Consider the following 20,860-nt stretch of genomic DNA (forward strand, 5'->3'; position numbering starts at 1 on the left):
TGCCCACACAAACTGTCACCCACCCTATGAAGGTCCCATGCCATTGTTTCTCAAGATGAATCTAGTCCAAACTCATACAGACCTATCCAAATCAGGCTCTGGCTTTATCCCTGCATGACTTTGCTGCACTGTGGATTTAAGCTCTGCTTGCACTTCATGTGCACGCACCAACAATACTTTTTGCCAGCAATCCCCTTCTACGCTTCACTTCTAATTTGGAAGCTGAACATCATCTGCTAGTTGCTTGGTGGGGAGTTTGTCAGTGATTGTCCCACCTGCTGCCTCCAAACCTCATCCTTTATTGCAGAAAGGAAGATGAAGCCCATATAGGAGACTCAACAAATGTCTCCAGCACTCAGCATTTCACCTGCAGCAAAGCGTGAAGCAGCCCATTAGCAAGAGGTTCCACAGGACACCTTGACCAGCTGTTCCACACAACCTGCTTGGTGTTCAAATTCATGCAGAGAACAAAGAACCACCACCAGACTGACATTCAAGTGAAGTCAACCAAATCTGGTAGTTTTTTGCTAAAATTTGGTAAGAAGGAGAAGTAATTTTCTACTAGAAGAGTAATGTATTTAACAGGGATGCTGAGAGATTCTACTGAATTTCCCAGGCTGTGATCAGCTTCATTATGTGAAACATATGAAGTGTTTTTGCAGCAGCTTGATCTTTTTCTGCATCCCTGGCCTTACCCGATTGCTCCAAAATAGTTACAAGGGAGAAAAAAAACCCCAGAAATAAATGAAGTGGCAAGCTCTAAGTATTTAACGATATTTCCTTATTAGCTACAGCCACATGATCCCATACCTTTCAAGATCTATTACGCTGAATCAAAGACATAAATGTTCCTGGATTGCAGTTTAAAGAAAAGCACATGAAAATGTAACTGTTACCTTGCCCGTAAGAAACAGGGCTCCTTTGTGGTCTGCATTTGTCAGCTCTAAAAGACAACAGAAGTCACCTCCATCATCCCAAATTATTCTTCCTGGAAGCTGTCTTCAGGCAGGTGGCATACTGCTGACAAAGGACCTATTGAAAATTCACAAAATCTATAGGGGTAACAAAGTGAATTCTCTCTCCTATGGTTCTTGGATATCATCAACATTCATGCTACCACCTTAGGCCCCCCCTCACTAAACAAAACCACGACATTTCATCAGTCAAAATGTTTTCAGTTTATGAGATCCAGAATCTCCTAATTCCTGGGAGATGGTGTTTGGAAATGTGTCATAAAACAGGAATTCCAGCCAGTTAGTTGAACGGGTTGATAGGACAGACCGTACTTTGTGAATACACTTCTCAGAGGCTCCTCTATTTGAAGACTTACTGTGTCATCACATGGCTCTTCATAATCCTCTTTGACTAGACCTAGAGAACCTAGCACATTTTTCTCATCAGGGCCTGTGACAGTCCTTGTGCAGGGCCAGGACACTACGCACTTTCTTGTGCAAGCGCAGAGATAGATAATCGCCTCACGTAAAACTCTTCTCACATAGTTTCCAGGGCTGGCAAAAGCAGAGGATGCTTTTGACACTATAATCCTTCTCCTGCTGACAAGTTCCAACCCCTCTGGCACGCCAGCATGACCGGTATATTGTTCTGGATGTGGAAATGCTCGTGGGTCCCTGGGAGCTTGCCAGCTCATCAACTAAAGGATGTAAACAAACCCCTGCTCACTCAACACCTGCAGCACTGCGCCAAGCACAAGATAAGAGACGTGAGGGTTCAAAGTAGGGTTGAGCTTCTAAAAGAAGCTTCTTTACCAATTCAGTGCCCTCTGCAGAGGCCCCGGATAAAGATCAAAATCCCAGCAGTGTAGTAGTCTGGAGGAAATACAAAAGTACAGCTAATCCTGCAAACTTCTCAACCCAACTGCTCGATCTAAACTTTGTCCTCCTTATTTCAGCAGATAAGCTGTACGTGCAGCTACTTGCTTGCTACTTGTTTTCCCTTGCATTGCTCCAGCCAGCCTTCAGAAGCCTTCCAGTCCTTTGGCCAAAGTCTTGGGTCAGAGTAGGACACAAAACAAGAGAGGCACAACTGACAGCAGAAAAGACTTATCTGCACACTTTTCTCCGCACTTCAATCTTGCAACTTTCCCATCAGCCTTTGCTTGTCCCTTAAAATTTGGTTGTAAGACAATTAAAATGTGCATTTGCTTGAAAGCAGTCAGCAGGTTTGGCTGCATGGATCTTAAAACATTTCGTTCCATATATTTGCACACTTAAGAGTGTCTTCCATTTGTTTACGCCCATGTTGTTATCCAATCAGTTATAATGAAACTGGGGCACGGTTCTGCCAAGAGATGTTATTAAAGTAAAAAAGAAAACAAACAAACAAAAAAGGAAAAAAAAACAATTAATTGGCACCTCGTATCCCCCAGCCAGCAACCCAGAATTACATCAGTATTTTGTCTGACAGTGAAATCAGGTCCGTTCCAATGCAATCCACAACATTAATCACGTTCACTGTAATCCCATACAACTGAGCAGTCCTCTCACCGCCAAGTAAAGCCAATATTTTATAATCCAGTAAGAGATCTGTACAATATGTCCTGTTGGGAATTCTATTTCACAAACCAGCACTGCAATTTACAACTCATTAGGTATTAACATGTTCATGCACGGTGTTGAGTAGGACACATACATCCCGGTGGGTCTCCTGACATTGGGCACACATTAGCCGCTCTATCCTTCCTAGCTTTGTGAGCCAGCAGAAAAGTTCACAAGGACAAATTTACATACAATTCACACTGGGTGGGACACAATGTGCCAGAGCCGCTCTGATAACACTGGCAGCATTTGCATCCAAGTGATTTTGGAAGTGATGCTGAAACTCATTCGGCTTTCCAGACATGCATGCTATTACTACATTACTATGGTTTACCTGGAATTTCTGCCTGTATTCAGTTCTGTAAACTAGGGTAGGACAGGACTGCATTGTCCAAGCAACATCCTCTTAAGAGCAGTCATCTCAAGGAGAGAATATGGTACAAGGTCAGCCCAGACTGAAAACACCAGAACCTTACAATTGTGTTGCTGGACTTCACCCCAGGGACATCCGTGTTGCTCTATTTTAGAAAAAAAACACTGGGACAGAAGAGACTTTCATGTCTCAGGTCAAGATCTGCAGATACTTCAAAATATCTATGTAGCAACCCATCATTTACACACCACGAGCAGAAGCTGTCAGTAACTCTTCTGTTGTAGCAGTTTCCTCAATGATCAGCAAGGGGAAAAAATTAATTTTATCAAATTAATACGTAAGTAGTGGAAGTGCAATACATGTGAATTGCTATATCTGAGCATTAGTGAAGCATTTAATAGAGTTTCTAAATTCAAATTTTTCCTTATTGGAAGGACTAATCTGCAGAAAGCACAGATAGAAATAAACTGAGGTCAGACTAGAAGATCAGAGTTTCTTTGAATTTGAAAGCTGAACCACACAAAAGAAGTCCAGAGGCTGCCACACTGATCAGCAGTAGGTCTGGCTTCATATAGTCTTTAATAATTTCAAAAAGTAGAGTCAGCAACACAAGGTTCAAAGAACAGATAGTTCTCTGGGAGCTGTTACCAAAACAAGACTGTAAAGTTGCAGTGAACCAGGTAAATGGGATGGAAATCAAATGAGAACACACAAGTAACAATTCAAGCTAGGTACTTAATCATTCAAGCAAAGAAAAAAATCCAAAATACATGGTTGAATTGGGAAGATGATGCCTGGAAATCCATCACCCTGAAAAGGAGATGAGATGCAGAGTACAGCAATACATCTGTATGTAGCTGCATCAAAAAAGGTGGTTGGAAAAAATGTCACTGATTGGCAGGACATTTTACTACCAAGTCATTGATGAAAGAGGTAAACATGCATAAAATATATCAACATACGTATCCATAACTAAACTTAACCACACGGGCAATCCTACAGATTTAACGGACCTAAGTTAAGCTTAACTATTGATAACACCAAGGCTCTTAATGGGACCACTGACACGGCACCCAGCCTCGTGACTCCAGTTTTTGACAACTTATTGTCTGGATATAGAAGATTACTTAAAGAAGTGTTATGAATAGTAAGATATGTCACAATACCTGTCAAAACAAGAAAGATCAAACATGTAAAGCTGAAGTGGCAACAATATCACGGTCATCAAGTGTTTTAAGTGTAAATTATATGGATGAGGATGAACAGTTAGGGTGGACAAATGCAGAACCAAGTAAGGAAATCAGAGTAAGCAACGGAAAACTTGCGGTGAGTCCTTGAAAAAGCTTGGCATAGCTACAACAAATTGCACTAGGAAACAGCATTGCAGTGGATTTATAGGTTAAATCCTTTCAAATCAAACTAGGAGAATATCCTGTCATTTTCAAATCTCATTTCAGATTTCTGAACTTAAAGGAAAACATAATGGATCCAATTGTACCCTCAGTTATACTTGCTCAACTACTTTCTGCAACTAGACAGTGACCTGGCCACAAAACAAAACAAGCTTTGGCAACACCGACTTACTGAGTAAGAAAGGAATAGAGCAAGATTCATTGCTCTACCCTTGAACGTGTGTATTGTAATAGGACACAGGGAAAATCTGAATACAAACAGAGACTGGTAACAGCTATACAATGTCCAAAATAAATGCTTACTGAATGACAAGCAGTCAGAGAGGGAAAACATGGGAAGGCAAACATGCTGTGCTTAAGCAGCGGACCTAAAAGAGCTTGCTCAGTATCAGTTAATCTAAGCGGAAATATCACATGCCCAAGGACACTGAGATCCAGAATATTTTGCAGAATAAGGATTATCAGCCAACTAAAGCAGAATTCATTATGTTTGAATCAGATATGCTTGTCATTCTGATGAAGCTATCATATTCATTTTCTCATCTGTACAAGCGCACAGAGAAAACTAACATTGGATACAGTTGTCTTTTTTTTTGCAAGAAAATGTCTGCAAATGGAAAACCACTTTTCTGAATGGGTTTCAGAAGAGTTGCTGCAGCTCAAGACACTTGGGAGGAAATACAAGCTTCTAGGCAAGCCATGCCAAACAGCAAATTTCATGTTCTTACGATAAAAAGCATTTTCAATCAGAATGAAAGCTTTGGGAGCGTTCCAAGGGCAAGGAAGTTGGAGTGTCACCTGAGAAGAAGCAAAAGTTTCCAAACCTCACTCGTGTCTGTTGGCATGTGCCATCCATTTCATTGTGATCTTAACGTCATCATGCAATGTTGAGCATGCTATTTGTTTACGTTAGTAGAAGTCACAGGTATCCAGCATCTTGAATCAAGCAGGTCTCTGTTACAGCTCACATTTAACCAGATCTCTATATGCATTATCAAGCAGTTTCTTACTGGTTATCACCCTCTCTTTTCAGCTACAGATTGCTTTTTCTTTAAGCAAAAACAATTTCTAAAACAGTAGCAGACATATATATATATATATGAATATTCAGTAATTTTTAAGGAGTGGGGGGAAATCCCAGTCTGGTGTACGTAAGCAAGCGGTCTCTCCTAAGTCTCAAGACTAAAGCAGGGTGGTCAGCATCATATCCCAGTTGGACTGTGAAGAAATGCTATATCTAAAGTTAGCTAGAAAACCACATGGGACTGCAGCTTACTCCCTGGCAGACATCTACTTTTCTGCCTTTTTCTTTTTTGTTCTCTGTCCAAATTCAATTTTGCTTAAAAGTGCTGGCCCGATTTCTGCAGCCTTTACATCAGCAAGCCTCAGCTACTGTCTTCCAGGTTCTTTTCCAAGAGTGGGGCCTCGTCTATTAAAAACCCCAATGAATCCACATCTTGATGACTTCAGCTGACATTGCAAGACAATGCAGAGCAACACAGTGATGTAAAAGATGCTCCCGCAGTGTTAAGGAACTCTGTCCTCAAGATCTACTTTCCCACCATAACTGCTGTCTACATGCAAGCATACCTGCTGCTGTGGACTTCAGTGGAGGTCTGGAGCATGATCCAGGAGAAGGAGGTGCAAAGGGCCCTAGCACCTGGGCAGGCCTCATTCATTATATCAGGACAAATTAAGCAAAGGCAAACACAGGGAGCTACACCCAAGTCTCCCAGTAGACATCTTAAGCTTGGTATTTCTGAACACTTTGAGCCCAAATGGCAACCATCTACAAAACTTACTGTGGATAGAAAGTCTGTGGGGTCCCAGGGTTTTAGCCACACAAGCCCATTCTCTAGCTGCTCTTGACTCTTCAGCACAGATGTAGTAAAGAAATAATTTCTGACAGGATATTCCTTACAGGATAAGAGAAGGCAGATAGTTTAGATCCAATTAAATCTATAAAAACACTACAAAACCACCTAGTTTCTAGCTAGCAGTGGAATGAACGCTTTACAACATGGCAGATTTCTAAGACAGGCAGACAACTAGGTAAGTGGAAAGATTTTAAATCAGACAGATAAAAATACCATTAATCCCAGCGATACTACAGTTATTTCTGACAGATTGAAAGAGGGCCACTACCGAAACATGTCACTGTCTCCCCAAACCTCTGAAAAATGCTCTCTCTAGAATGTCTCAGACTGATCTTGGGAGATGGGATAATGTTAAATGTTGGCTTACTTCCAATTGCTAAGTTGCATTAAAAGACATCTAAAAATACATACTTTTTTTCCTCTCAAGCAATACTTCTCGACATAAGCTATTTATGCAGCTGCCAAAAAGATTTTTCTGCAGTATAATGGGAAGAGGGAAGACTAGAGTGTCAGCATGCTACAGGTGGGGAAAAGAATTTGGAAAAGCCTTCATCGTGGTTAATATCTTTACTTCCAGAAATTCCTCCAGCTCAAGAAGAGATTAATGCTAAAGAGAAATGGAAAAGAATAAAAGCATGGCTCTGCAAAGACAGTTCAAATAAACTAAAATGAAGGGACTTCAGTCCCTTGAGAGGGACTTCCTTGTCTGTTCCTTAAACTTGGTCCTGCAGTTGCAAGCACTGCATTATACAATCCCTTTCATAAACAAATTGAGCTCTGCCTTAATAACAATCGCTCTTTTTTGCCCTCTTTACTACCTCTGGTAGGCTGTGCCAGAACCGTAACATCAGGAAACTTATCTTAATTTCCAGCCAAAATTTATTCAAGGCCACTTGATACCCGTGTGTTCTACTGCCAACATTGTCCTTTTGCTTCCCACTTCTTTGAACCTCCTCAACGTTTAACCCTGAGGTATTTATAGGCAACTGCCATATTCCAGCTAAAGGATACGTTACAGTAGACGATTACATCTGACATTATATGGGAAACTTCCTCATACGGTCGTTGTTTTATATTAGCGCACATATTCCAACTATGTTAATAGCCCCGTTATGACAGATACCATGCATACCAAAAGACTCGCAGATCATTGCTAGCTCCTCAAGGCAGAGGCTGACTGTTTATTTAGGCAAGACAACTGAAGGGTGAGACAAAACCCAAAATGGCACATGAAAGGGGATGGCCAAACGTCAGCGAGCTCGTTCGCGGCAGGGCCAGGAAAACCACGCTTTTCTGCCACCAGTTCTAGATGTCACCAGTGGATCAGCAGAGTCTTCGCTCCCTTTGTCCTCAAGGGCCTTTTGCAGCTGCAAAGCACTACATTTGTAGCAGTCATAATGAAGAGGCAAACCTCACAGTGTTTATTCAAAGTTTATCTACATTTGTTTCCTTCAGCACTTGAGTCCGTGCTGCTTTCAGAAGTAAACTTCATCTGATATTCATCTTCAAATAATAAATCCTGCTGCTAAATTTGAATACCTCCCTGTGTTCCATAAAAGAAACAGTAAAACAGCAACAAGCACAAAGAAGTTGTTTTACTTTTACAGTAACTTTTCTATTTATGGGCTCTGACAGTCTGAGGCTGAGTCAAACACAATAGAGGCAGCCAGCAGCAGAAGAATCTGTGTCCATAACCCTTGAAATGCGGTATTGATGTTAAGACTCTCTTTACTTATCCCTGAGTAAAACCTCCAGCTGAAGGGAACGATGCAGCCCCTACATATACTCTCTACCTCTATTCATTGTGGTCCCATCACCCCAGGTTCTTTCACCCATTTTCAATGTTAGGACGTAAGGTTTAAGTCCACCCGTAGGGTTTGAGCCTGGGGTCCATCAATAAAGGGAATGAGACACAGACTCCAAGGCTGTTGGGGAATGGAGACCTTTATTGTTCTTGTTCTTCTCATTATATATTTTTTCCTTGTTCACGCACTGAGCATGCATGTTTATGATTGGCTGTTGGCCCTGATCGTTCTTACTTCTGACTGGTTACTGATGCCCTCATCCAGTTTCTCCTTATCGTTTCCACTTCCTCATTCTTACTTGATTACAGTTTTGTTTCTTGCCTTTGAGTACAGTTTCGTTTCCTGCACCTGTGTTTGTCCTTTTCCTGACCTTATTTTACTGCTGTATCAGCTAGGTTCATGTAGGCCTCTGTTGAATCTCCCACACATCGAGGGGTCTGTTGGGTTTCCAGAATGTGGGTCAGGACTTGCTGTTATGGTCAGCTTCCATATTAGCTATTGCTGGTCTGGTCTGACAGCTGAACTTAGATTATCATGATTAGTTTATGCTCTGCATAATGGTCCATCCATTTTACATTCTGCACAGTGTCACTGGTATCAGTGGAGCTATTCCTGGTACCAAATACTAGTCCCAAAATGCATTTCTGCAAAGCTCTTGCTTCTTTCAAAGTATCCATATTATACACAGAAGATTAGGAAACTTGCCCTCCTTGGAACCGTAAACATATTTTTGATATTTTCATTAATTCTAGTGCCAACAGTAAAAACTAACTCTATGCATAAGCATATGGGTGGGTCTCAGATCCAGTTCCTAAACTTTTAAAACACAACCAAAGAACAAAAGGTAAAAACTTTTGCTTTTTTACTAAGCCAGGTACTACTTTTTGTTCACTGTTGCAAAATCCATTCTCACTAGTCCACATCACTCTTCCATTTTGTTTTCAAGTTGTTACAGTTAAATTAGAAAGATGAAGCACTTTACCTGCAAAGCAGACGCAAAAAATCCTCACAACTGAGGATTTTTCATTCTAGAAGATTTTTACAGCAGTCTTATACTTGAGATGCAATCTTCCAAACTACTGCAAGATTTGAAATGAATTTCACAGTTCAACTAGTAACCAAAACCCAAGCAACTAAAAAGAAATACAATGCATTACAAAGACATATTTTGCAAATTCATTTTGACAACTGCAGTTTCCATTAACTTATTTATGATAATACATTATTCACAGTAACATTTGTTGCATAGATACATGTAAAAATAATTTTAAAAAGGCTTTCTGGCAAGCTACCTACCTTAGCACTTGTTGCTGACAGCATGGGATAGGCTATGACTTTTGTGTGGCTTATAAATTTTCAAGAGTAATAAATTGTGACTGCCATCTATTGTTCAGTCGTCATTTGAGAATGAGAAACAAAGCTGAGAACTCTTGTCTTGTACAACTGGAATGCTGGAAAGCCCTGAAAATCCCAAAGTTAATGGGGTTTTGTTGATAAGTATTCTTAATTTTCAGCGTTACAGTTAGGAGGTCGAAGGATTTCAACCACTTTGTAATAGGTCCTACGAACGTTTCAGTGCCAGAAAACCCCATCATTTGCCCAATGGTTTATATATCAGATTTTATGCTTTAAATATTATGCAGTAGGTCTTAAAAGTGTAGCCAGGGTTGCACGGTACTTGTTTTTGCCATTAAAATCTGTTGCCTAGGAAATGACCCCCTTCTGCCATTGAAAGACTCCAATGTGTAATTATTCTTAAGCAGTTACTAAAAGGTGAATTTAACGTGGTGGGATGAAAATGTTTAAAATGTATTGATGTTTAAAGAAGGAAAAACACATTTGTGCTGAAGTGTATACTGCCTGGTATTAAAGCTGCCATAAGAAAAAACACATGCAGTAAACGCTGTATAAAATCAAGTACATCTTAATCTAATGTTAATTAATTAATTTATTTATTTTGCCTAAGAAAAACCGACATGGGTATGGATCTTCTTGCATGCTTAGAGTCTTTAAGAGGCAGAGAATGCCCCTAGAGCCAAGACTCAGTGGTTTTCAAAACACTTACTGGTTTCAGGAGGAAAGGTTTAAACTTAAAAAAAAAAAATTGGACTTGAGCTCTCAAAGCTCCGAGGAACTTAGAAACTTTTAGAAATTAATTGCATCATTAGGTCAGGAAGAACCAGCACATTTATGCAGAATTTGCACAGAATTTGTATGGTAAATTTTACAGAAACCAGGACTATCGCTGCTGGGAGCTCAGACACTGCAAGCAGAGACAACTGAAACTCCGCATCAATGTCCCATCTCCTATCCATAATATAATGAGACCCTGAACAACTTGCTTACATACAAGCCTTCTTAAACATAACAGCAAATAAGGAAATTCCAAATCAACCCCTAGGCAATGGATTTCTTGATATACATCCTATTATCAACACGGTAACTTGAAAGGGAACACATTTAGCCGTTATGTCAGCCACCCAATGCAAATGCTTTAGAGCCTGAAAATGCCAAACTGCAAGATGCTACTTCACCAGGCCTAACAGCCCCCCGGTACACTTTTGCTGACAGCGAGAGCCTGCTCAGCAGCACCAGGAACTTCCTTCTGCTTCCACCCGATAAGGAAACATGCTCTACATAGCGCATTAATCTTCTTCACCATATGACACAAAACATTAATCCCAACTTCTTGCTTCAAACACAATGAAATACAACTCCAGACGCTTAACCTGTGTAGGTGTCAGGCCCATGTATCTGCTGATGTTGCAAAAGCTCAGTCGCGTCCCAGCAATACAATACCTAAAAATACGTTAGTGACAAGCAGGAACACGGGCAGTCTTTTTACTCAAAACTCTGCAACCTGAGTCCCTTTTCTAGTAAGAACACTGGCATTTGATTTCATCATGTACTTGAAAAATCATGTTGTAAGAGTTTAAAAGATTGTGGACAGCTCTTGCTTACTGCATTCAAAATACTGTAGTTCAGCTGCAACTGGTACCAAAAAAAGGGCTAGAACGGTGAGCAGACACATGGAGAATTATGAGATGTCAAAAACACTTGACTAATGCTGTGAAAGTTGAGAGACAGGACAAGCATTCTTCAGAAATTAATTTAAGTAGCTATGAGAGAAGAAGAATTAAAAGAGAACATTGTTGTACAGCGGACGTGCACAGATAATGAATAGAATTACACGGGAAATTGGAAGAAGATATAATCATCAGAGTGAAGGTCTAGAACTGCCCAAACAGAGTAGTGGGAGCAAGGATTCAGGCTGCAGTACAAAGGCACATAGTTTCTATTTTATGAATTTTGATTTAAGTTTCCAAGGAAAAATCCCTAACTCTATTAAAAAGAACTTTTCAATGCATAAAATTTTATTTGCTGAGAAGCATGTGCTTCACCACTCTCAGAAGTTGCCCAGGTGCCTGTGCTCATGGTTCTGGCCAGAACTGCCCAGAAATTTCACTTCAACAGCCTTGGGAATTGAGCTTCAATATAGAATTAACACAATAGTCAAGGAAATGAAGCATAAGAGATTTTTAAAAAGAAAAAAAAATAAAAAGAAGACAGCATATATTTTGTCAGACTATACAGGCTTTAAAGTTCAAAGTAACAGAATAGCTTGGCGTATTTCATGATGAAACTGAACATGAATCTCTTTATTTCAGTGGGACATCTGAACATTGGATAGATTGTTTAAATAATTAAACATTGAAATACTACAGAAACAAACATGAAAGTGGACAGACCTTCACCATTTATGTGTATATTTGTCCTTAACCTCCCTGCAATCTGATATTATAACAAAGAAACACGATAATGAATGGAGTCAGTCAGAAAGGAAGCTTATAGAAACAAAACGCTATACCGTGTGCAGGCATGTGCATACAAACACACATACACTGAGCAGCTGCAAATGTTAAACTCCAGAACAATCCGAGGAAAAGGGATTTAACTGGCACAAAGGCTGGCAATTTATATCACCTAATTCTTGCAAACAAGCCTTTAAAGTCTCTACCACCACAAATACTTTAAATCACTCATTACTCACAACACGCAGTTAATCACAATTTTTAAATTTCTTTATGGTATTTTCTTCTGTTCTAGACCCATATCCATGATTTACTTCAAAGGAGTTACTTCCTCTTGCCAAGAAAGAACAAACACATATACCATGTCAGATACCATCTTGCTTCTTGAACCAAAACTCTGCAAAACTGCTCCAAAAGTCCAATTATTTAATTACATTGCTCTGGTATAACAGCGATGAAGTCATATTCAAGCCACTCGTAACTCTGTCTCCCATCCTGCTTTTTATCACATAATTCTCTCACATCATTACCTCTTTCCCTATGCTGCTCTTCTGGTTTTTGGTGTATCCCATCAACCCTGAGGAATGGTTTAACTGGGACCTCTTCCAGCTCACTTTGAAATGCAGGAGCATAAAGGAGCATGTGGACAACAACTCTAAGCTCGTCTCTCTTCATGCAGCTGTTGGGCACCATTTTCTTTGAGACCTACGCTGGATGAAGGCTTCCGCTACCTTCTTACCTATTTTAGGAAGTTAAGACCAACAAGTTCATGGGTATATAACAGTGGACCACATCTAACCAGTTTGAACATCCATAGGTGTACTGAAAATAACACCTCTGCTCAGTGGCCCAAGTAAGTACAGTTTCAGTGGCATGGAAAGGATCACAGAAGCGTGTCACTTTGATCCGCCATCCCTGCAATTCAGGCTGTGCAGAGTCCTTTCCGACAGCAGAAAGCCCATGTGACAATCCCTTTTACAAAACGCCACAATAAAAGGTTAAATCATTATTTTGAATATTCACTGTTATATTTTGGTGACACTTTACAGATACGCAGCGTTTGTTTTCAATTATTCTACGAGAGTAGGATTGAGCGCACACCTACACTTCATTTAATATACAGTGAATTGCATTCCCAGCTCGGAGCAGATGTACAGAAAATATTGTGTCCCCATGCCATTCCTGATTAGCCAATTCCTGTCATTTTCACGCAGTAAGCTCAGGATTTGCTCTGGAGCATGGTTAGCAGCATGCGCCCGTTGCTGCAGCTCAGCTGCCAGACAGGGTGCTACGTAAGAGGTGTTGCCTGCAGCACAGAGGTGGCCGGCAGGTTGTGCCAGCTTTGTCAGAGTTTGCTGGATCTCAGTGCACAAGTTTAAATAGAGAAAAAAACCCACCACAAAAGGAATTAACTCTCTATGACCTGCCTTTCCCTTGTTAAAGTCAGCATTTTCTGTGAGAACTGATTCTGTAAGAGCAATATAAATCACACCCAGGAGGAGAAACACCTATGGAAGAGCAAGTGCTTGCAGGAAACGTGTGCGCCAGCGTAAATTAGGGTAAGTTGGATGTGCCCCACAAACCCTACTTGGAGGGTGCTAGCAAAAACCACCACAACACCCTTCTTTCTGAGGTTTGCTTGATGCAACCTCATTGCTAGTCAGAAGGTGATTTCATTTGGACTTCGGTGTTCTTCTAGCCCACCAGCACACCTCCTTCTCATAAATCCTTCATTTGCTTTACACGAAGGGTCAATATTTGAGTAATAAGAATGATCTTTTAGGTAGCAGATCTTCCTGTTGCTGATGTGAAATAAGGTGAGCACAGAGCAATATTCTAGTATTTGCACAGATGAGAGAGGAGGTCACAACGTGTTTTCATCTACTCATGCTAGTATTCTCACTGACGTCGAAAGATAGTTTGTGTAAGCACGATGGAGGAAGCAGGATTTAACCCTCCACCAAAACCTCTGGCAACACTAAATTTGATTAGACTAGAAAAACAAGAAGCCTCACGAGAAAAATTACAAGTGTTTTGCCTTGAGACAACACTGATCACAGCATCGAGAACCACAGGTTTCCTTCAGGAAGACACTTAGGTCAGAAGGTTTCCACGGAGAGGGGCGGGAGTGCCTTCAGTTAACCTCTAGACTTCTGGGGAAGATGTCTTTCTGTCTCCTCTGGATCCGAAATCTCTGGACCAAAAGAGGTTTTCCATATTAGACCTGTTTTTCAGGGTATTCCCTGCCCCTAAAATTTCTAAGGTAGAAAAACATTAAAAGCTGGGGTAATCATTAGGATATGTGGATTGGAATAAAACAGGATGCAGACACAAAATCAATGCTATTTTAAGGCTTGTGGTGGTAGCAAAAATCTGCAGAGATCTGAGCAAGAGTTCTCTCGCTCTTTTGGCAAAATGCCCAGCTAAGCCCTGACAACACTTGAGATTTTCAAAAGGGAATTTTCTGTGATTATAGCACGAAATCCACCCAGCTACTCTCACACCTTACTTTGTGTAGCACTTTATCAGGAAGCAGAGGGCTGGACCTATTGCTATTATTAAAAGACAGAATCATCATCATCGTAGTTTCACTGTCACTGATTTTTTCTTTAAATTTACATTTCAGATGCCGGTAAATAGTCATCGTGATAGTAAGGTTTCTGCTGAAGTCTGCACACCAGAGCAACTGTTCTAAACTATCAATTGCACACACTCAAAAGTAAATACTGGAACCAGCCCCATCCTTCCTAAATTGATCCCAATCAAATACATTTAAAAATGAACCACACGATGTCTCACAGGCTCGTACGATCCAAAAGCAGATAGCTGGAAATACAATTTGACGCTGAACCACACCTTGCTTTAGCATGTGCTATAGGATAATTGAGTCATTGTTTCAAATCAAGAATCGAGTACAGTGAGAATACAAAAACCACTGACCTTTCTTCGCTAGATTACTGTTGGGTTCATACTTCTCAATCAGCTGTTGAACTTGTTCTTGTTTTAACGGTGGATAAAGGATTTCATTTAATCGTGGATCACGTTGCTTAAAATTTATAAATTCCATCATCTGGTCAACAGTAAGGTACGGTTTGCTCTTGGCACCACTAGAAAAAAATTAAAGCAAAGCCATTAAAATACATTTCCTTGAAATCTTGCTTAATGTTCTGTAATTTCCCAGGGAAACCAAAACAATATTCAAAGTATCGTACAACAAAAACATTGTGCCATCGTGTCTCCGGACTAATTTACTTTGCCAGCATGTAATGACAAACATTCTTCGTCAAACATCAAGGAGTAAGATTTTTAAAAGCATTCAGTTTTTTTTTCTTTTTCTGAGAAAACAATGTGGAATTCAATCCTGAGCTTGCCACAAACACTCTGCTGGCATTTCTGGCCCAAGTATTTGGTTTTACTACTGAATAACAGCAGCTCTGATTTCATTATCCCAGTATTTGCTTGGGTTTTTTTTTTTGGTTTTTTTTTTTTTGTAATGAACCTGCTAAAAATTGCTAGGCACTCTGTAAAGCAAGTGAAAAGATGCCTATTTAGACTGTTAGTAAAAAGAGCAGAGTTTGGGCACAATTTGTACCCAGATGGAGCTCCAGGAAGCCTCCAAGCCGGGTGAGACGCGCTTAGGGTTGTCTACAGCACTTGGGACTGGCCTACTTTTGTTCTGGGAGAGAGTACTGGGAAGTCCTACCCCTGGTTCAACGCGAACAAACTGGGTCAAGGCTGAGTTCCTCTAAAACCTCAACCTTTGAAAAAAAAAAAAAGCACAAAAAGAGTATGTGAGCACACCCACATTGCAAAGATAGTTTCCCTAACTGCTTTGGTGGTCTTGGGATTTATTTTGGAAATAACTTTGCTTTCATATTGCTTCATGTTCTGACTCCATTGATCAGGCTCTGCTGCAACTGGGAAGTACCACTTGCTGCAAGGGATAGAAGCAACAGAAGTTATATAGCTTGTAACTGAACGTATGAAATCAGTTGTAGTTGGCTGCTAATTTAATTTCACGGTGTGAATTCATGATGCACAAATCCTAAAAGTTATTGCATTTTCTGCAACTCCTAATTAAGCTTTTGGGGGTGATTACACATGTTCTAACGCCTATTGCACGCTGTTATTGCTTATTGCTTTTCTTCTTTTACTTTCATGGAAGCCCAAACTATCCTAACCCATACAGAAAAACAAGACCCAGCAGTTCTGCTCTTCTAGGAACAAATTACTTTAAAACTCCAGCCATTGGAAACAGAGGCAAAAGGCTGGGAGAGAAGAAACCCTAGATCTGAGGTTAAATAACAGCCCTGCTTGACACTGAAATCTGTTCATGGCAATCGCTGCACGGTGCTGTAGTCCAAATAACCTACTTTGCCATTCCCAGCCCAGAAAATCAGTGAAGGGTAAAACAAAACAAAACAAAACAAAATTAAATGAGAGTCTTTTCTTACAACTCAGAAAAGATGTGGTCGATCTCAGGCCGAGGGCAGAGGTTGTTTAAGAACACCCTGTACACGTCTGGCGTGAAGTCGTCTTGAGGGATTGAATCATTCTATGAATCGGGAAAAAAAATAGTGAAAGAATGAAACAGCACTTCTATCCACTCTTTGTAAACAGATCACTTGCTACTGTGCTTCTTTTGATTTGCTTCCTGCAACCTAGAAGAGCCTGGATTTTGCAGAATAATAAATTCCCCTGAATAACAGAGCAGCTTAAATACTACATCTTTAAAAATAAATAAATAAATAAATTCATCATCTTAGTTTCCAGAAAGCTCTTTCTCTGAGCACCTGTGAGGAAGAAAGAAAGGCCACCTCTCCATCTAACCACGTTATCTACAGCATAAACAGGTACAGCAATCCCAACGAAGTCTCTGAGCTCAATCCCAGCGGGGTGGCTGACGAGAGGCGCTAAGCTCGCGTGCTTCAGCCAGCAAAATGCAGCGTTACAGAGAACGAGCATGTCTTTCCAAAGCTTTCAAAGAACCAGGAGACAAACTGGGTCACTGAGTCATTATTCGTACACTTGTTCTCTGACAGCAGCAGAAATGCTTCCTTTTCCTTCCTGAAGATACACATTCAAGATACTGGGAATTCTGGGCACGACTCCTGCAGCACTGCTTTTCCACACATCTTCGTCCTAAACAGCGTAATACATTTGGCAATCACATTTATTTTACAGAAACTAATAAAAATGCTTACTCATAGAAGAGATACCAGCATTTTTTCCCTATATTTTCTAAAATTTAGAACAATTTACATTTAATCTTGCTTCTAGATGACACTTTCATCATCCCCATTATACCTGCTGGTTTTTCTCAAAAAAAAAAAAAAAAAAAAAAAAAAGAATTACTGTTTTTAACTGGAGTGAATGACTAGATTGGATAAGGAAAATAGTCCTTTGCATGAAGCTCAAGAGGCCTCCTCCCACTTGCACGCACTGCCTTCAAACTCCACAGTTTTTGCAGAAGACAGCAAGGGCTGGGAAGAAACAAGGACCCCAAGGAAGGTGCAAAGCTTTTTTCAGCACAGAACAGCAGCAGTGTGCTCACTGGCTTCTGCATCACCAAGAAAAGAAAACGCACAGAAACTTCTATTTTGTGTAGAAGAAACCGTACAAAGGAACAAGAAGAAGGAAAATACAAAAAAAAAAACCCAAAAAAACCAGAGAAGCGAATACTGAAAACCTAAATTTTGAGTTTCTTCCACGCAAGCTCCTTTTATCAAAAGCTATGACATGGAGTCACCAGGAGCACCATGGGCCCACACGACGCCTCTCCATAGCTCCAAAATAATGCCCAGATATGATGAACTGCAGGAGGAAAATTGTAACTTGGACACAAAGCTGTTTGCTTTTAAAGTCTATTGAACCTGGTCGCCTCAGAAGCAAGCTGCTGATAGAGGAAATTGTTGCTTTTATTTGTTCCGCCTGTTTAACATCGTTGCCAAGGGAACCGGAAGCGGCGATTCAAGCCTTTTGTTAGATGGAGGGAAACTTTTCCATATTTTTCCTGCTTTGAGTTTAAATAAATAAATAAATAAATGCCACGGGCATCACTTCGTCTCTCCTTTCATCTACGAAACCCACAGAGGCCTGAGAGGGTTTTGTACCGCGACCATCATTCAGTGTTTCTGTCCGCACGCGTGGACTGAACCTGACCCAGCTCACACTCGGACCGAGCTGGGCCGTATTCCTGCTCCGCCTGGGTATCCACCTCCAGCTTCAATGCTCTGAGATCACCAGCCCTCAGACCCTTATGCCTGCCTTTTTTTTGTGGCAAACTACGGAAGTGGCTTGCAGGGTGAACTGGTTCCAATCCCACCCAGCCAAAACAACTCCATGAACTTCATGGTGGGATCAGCTCGCTGAGCCAGGTAAATCGTTAACAGCACAACTGCTAAATTCAGCACAAGGGTGGATGGAGAAGCTTCTAACCTGACGTTCGAGGATGGAAACAGCTCTTTTCAGCAACAGCCATCAGCAACATAGAAACACGTGTGAAACTGCACCTAGGGCACTTCGATAAATTTGAGCTGCAGTGCTTTTGGTTGAGAGTAGGGCTGCTGACACTTGTTTTCCTAAAAGCCAAGACTCACAAAGCCTGTGAATTGTCTTGTTAAAGCCAGCACCCAGCTCTCCTCTATTCCCTATAATCCCTCTTCAGTAGGCCACTCCTCAGCCAGCACTTCTCCTAAGGGCGTTTTAGATGTTGATTCTGTAATTAAAACAGAATTAGTCTCCCATTGACCCGATATACTTTTTCCTTTACAGGGATTTTGAAGATTTGAAGGTGCTCAACACAAACAGATGTGGGTCTTTTCCAATAACTTGAGATCCAGGCTTTTATTTGCCACTGGGTTCCAACTAAGAAAATACACCTCAGTTTCCCAACGCGTATCTCCAAACTTCTAACTAAAAGAGGACAACAAATCCAAGTCTTCAGTTTAAGTACAGAACCTTTTAATAATTATTTCCTACCAGTAACATAACTGGTGGGCTACAAAACACAAAGATCTAGATGGGAGACCAAAGCCTTGCTGTAAGCATTTGCCACCCCATGCACAACCTCATACAGCTGTATTTGGATTCCAAAACCCTGCCTGCCAAAAAGGATTAAAATACGCTGCCCCTTTCCTCATCCTGGCCTGAGCCATCTACATTTCAGTGGAACCACCCACGCACCTTATGTGCTTGTCTCTTTTTTGAGACCAATGAACAAACCATAAACTTTCGGTAATACATGAGAGAATCCCTCATTTCTGGGTTTGCTGAATACTGGCATTCAATTTTATTCTGTGATTAAGACTCTCTGCTAATTTCAAGCACTGTTGATTTATCTTGTAATCTGCCCACTTTTATAACATCTGTATCCATTCTGTTATATTTTCAGCAGCACAACAGCTAAATCAAATTATTTGCACAGACAGGACTCAATAGCTGGTTGCTTTATTTTGAGTTAACGGTCACGCTCACTGGTGCATCATTGTGAACCTCTACATTAACTGGAGGGCAGAAACCAGTCTTCACAGCCAACGAGGCGACTAAAATAACACTCTTCAAATTCTGTTTAAGGCACCTTTGACTAAAAACAAACAAACAAACAAAAATATCCAACAACAACAAAAAGTTCCACACCACCACCGCCCCAAAGTAGCCAAGATTTTTAAAAAAATCATAGTGGAGTCAGATACCAAACTGAAAAACTCACTGGCATTTTTAAAAACTGCATTTAAACGTTTAAATAAATATTCCTCTGGTGTCAGATCTGCTGGACGACAAATGCTGCTGAAAATCAGGCCACACAGCTTGGTTCTGCAAGACTTTACACATGCCAGGTCCAAGCCAGAAGCAAATAAATAAATAAATCAGTCCACGCTTTGGAAATGTGCTTGACTTAAAAGTCCACGGTCATCCCACTGCAGTCCAGCTCAACTGCTTGGCCGAATCAGGACTGCAACGCTGCAGAGAATCCATCCCTCATTAAGGCCTCTAAACATGAAATAAGAGTTTGTTTTCAAAACTTCTGAGGAGCCTCTCTGGTGCTATTCTTCTACAGCAGGACAAAGACAATCTTCCAGCCAATAAGAACTCGTCCTCCTCTAAATACAGTGCCTATATGTTGTCCTATGAGGTCTCCTGGCAAGCAAATACACAGGGAATTCGCTAAAGAGGGGGGACAGCAGATGCTGAAGTTTGTACTGTCACAGACAAGTCCATGCAGTGATGGCACCTTGACAGCGTCGCTCAGGTCACTGTAAGACAGATAAGGGACTGTCCCAGCCATGAAGCTGTGAATAAGGAAGAGACTGATAAATGCTGACGTGCAATCCTCTTATTCATGACTGTGAATTTAATTTTGTGTTTCAGGGTCATTCACAGATTCTGAGAGGTGCAGCAAAACATGTGAAACTCATGGCCAATGAGCCCCGGATCTTCCTAAGAAAAGAGGAGTGTGGGTCTTTTATACAAAACTTGGAAAGAAGAAATCTTTAGAGGGATCTTCATGAGGCATGAGTATAAAAAACCAAAAAGCCAAAGCTGTTAAAAGTCCATGAGAAACCTTCATGAATTCTCTGAATAATCTGGTGTGATTTTGCCGAGCAAGATTCCCAGAAATTCATGTCTTGCACGCTGCTGGAGCCCAGTGCTCTTCCATGACTTTACAGAAACACCATTTGTCCTGCAGCACAACAGGGCAGAAAAGCTGGAAATTGAACCTAAGAATTTTACTTCTTCAGATAAAGAGGAACACAACAGAAAAGAGCTATACTTGAAGAATTTCTTTTCTTCTACTCCATTACCTCTACGAGATTCATTAATTTCATGCTTCTTAAGCACTTGGCTTCTAAAATATTTTTTTCCAAGATGATCAACACAGTTTTCTTTGTTGCATAAAGCGTATTTCTCTTTTGTCCCAACCAAAAAAAGGATCTTCTTTGCACTGTGAATAACTTTAAGGATGGTATCCCAGCAACAAGTATCCAGCAGTGTGTATGTACAATTGGCTCTGCTTAAATAAATAG

At 40.7% G+C, this 20,860-nt stretch overlaps 1 protein-coding gene across 3 annotated transcripts in view; it reads right to left on the reverse strand.

Annotated features, from left to right (window-relative positions):
• Positions 1-20,860, reverse strand: part of PLCB1 (phospholipase C beta 1) — a 389,757-nt gene that overhangs the window by 123,527 nt on the left and 245,370 nt on the right. For all 3 annotated transcript variants that reach the window (XM_086743965.1, XM_086743966.1, XM_086743967.1), the window contains exons 8-9: positions 16,289-16,389; positions 14,775-14,941 (exon numbers count right to left, since the gene is read on the reverse strand). In XM_086743965.1, coding sequence (XP_086600091.1) covers positions 14,775-14,941; positions 16,289-16,389 — 268 coding nt within the window. The remainder of the gene's footprint in view (positions 1-14,774; positions 14,942-16,288; positions 16,390-20,860) is intronic.

This window comes from Chlamydotis macqueenii, chromosome 3 (assembly GCF_036417535.1).
Source record: "Chlamydotis macqueenii isolate bChlMac1 chromosome 3, bChlMac1.mat, whole genome shotgun sequence".
NCBI classification, from domain to species: domain Eukaryota; kingdom Metazoa; phylum Chordata; class Aves; order Otidiformes; family Otididae; genus Chlamydotis; species Chlamydotis macqueenii.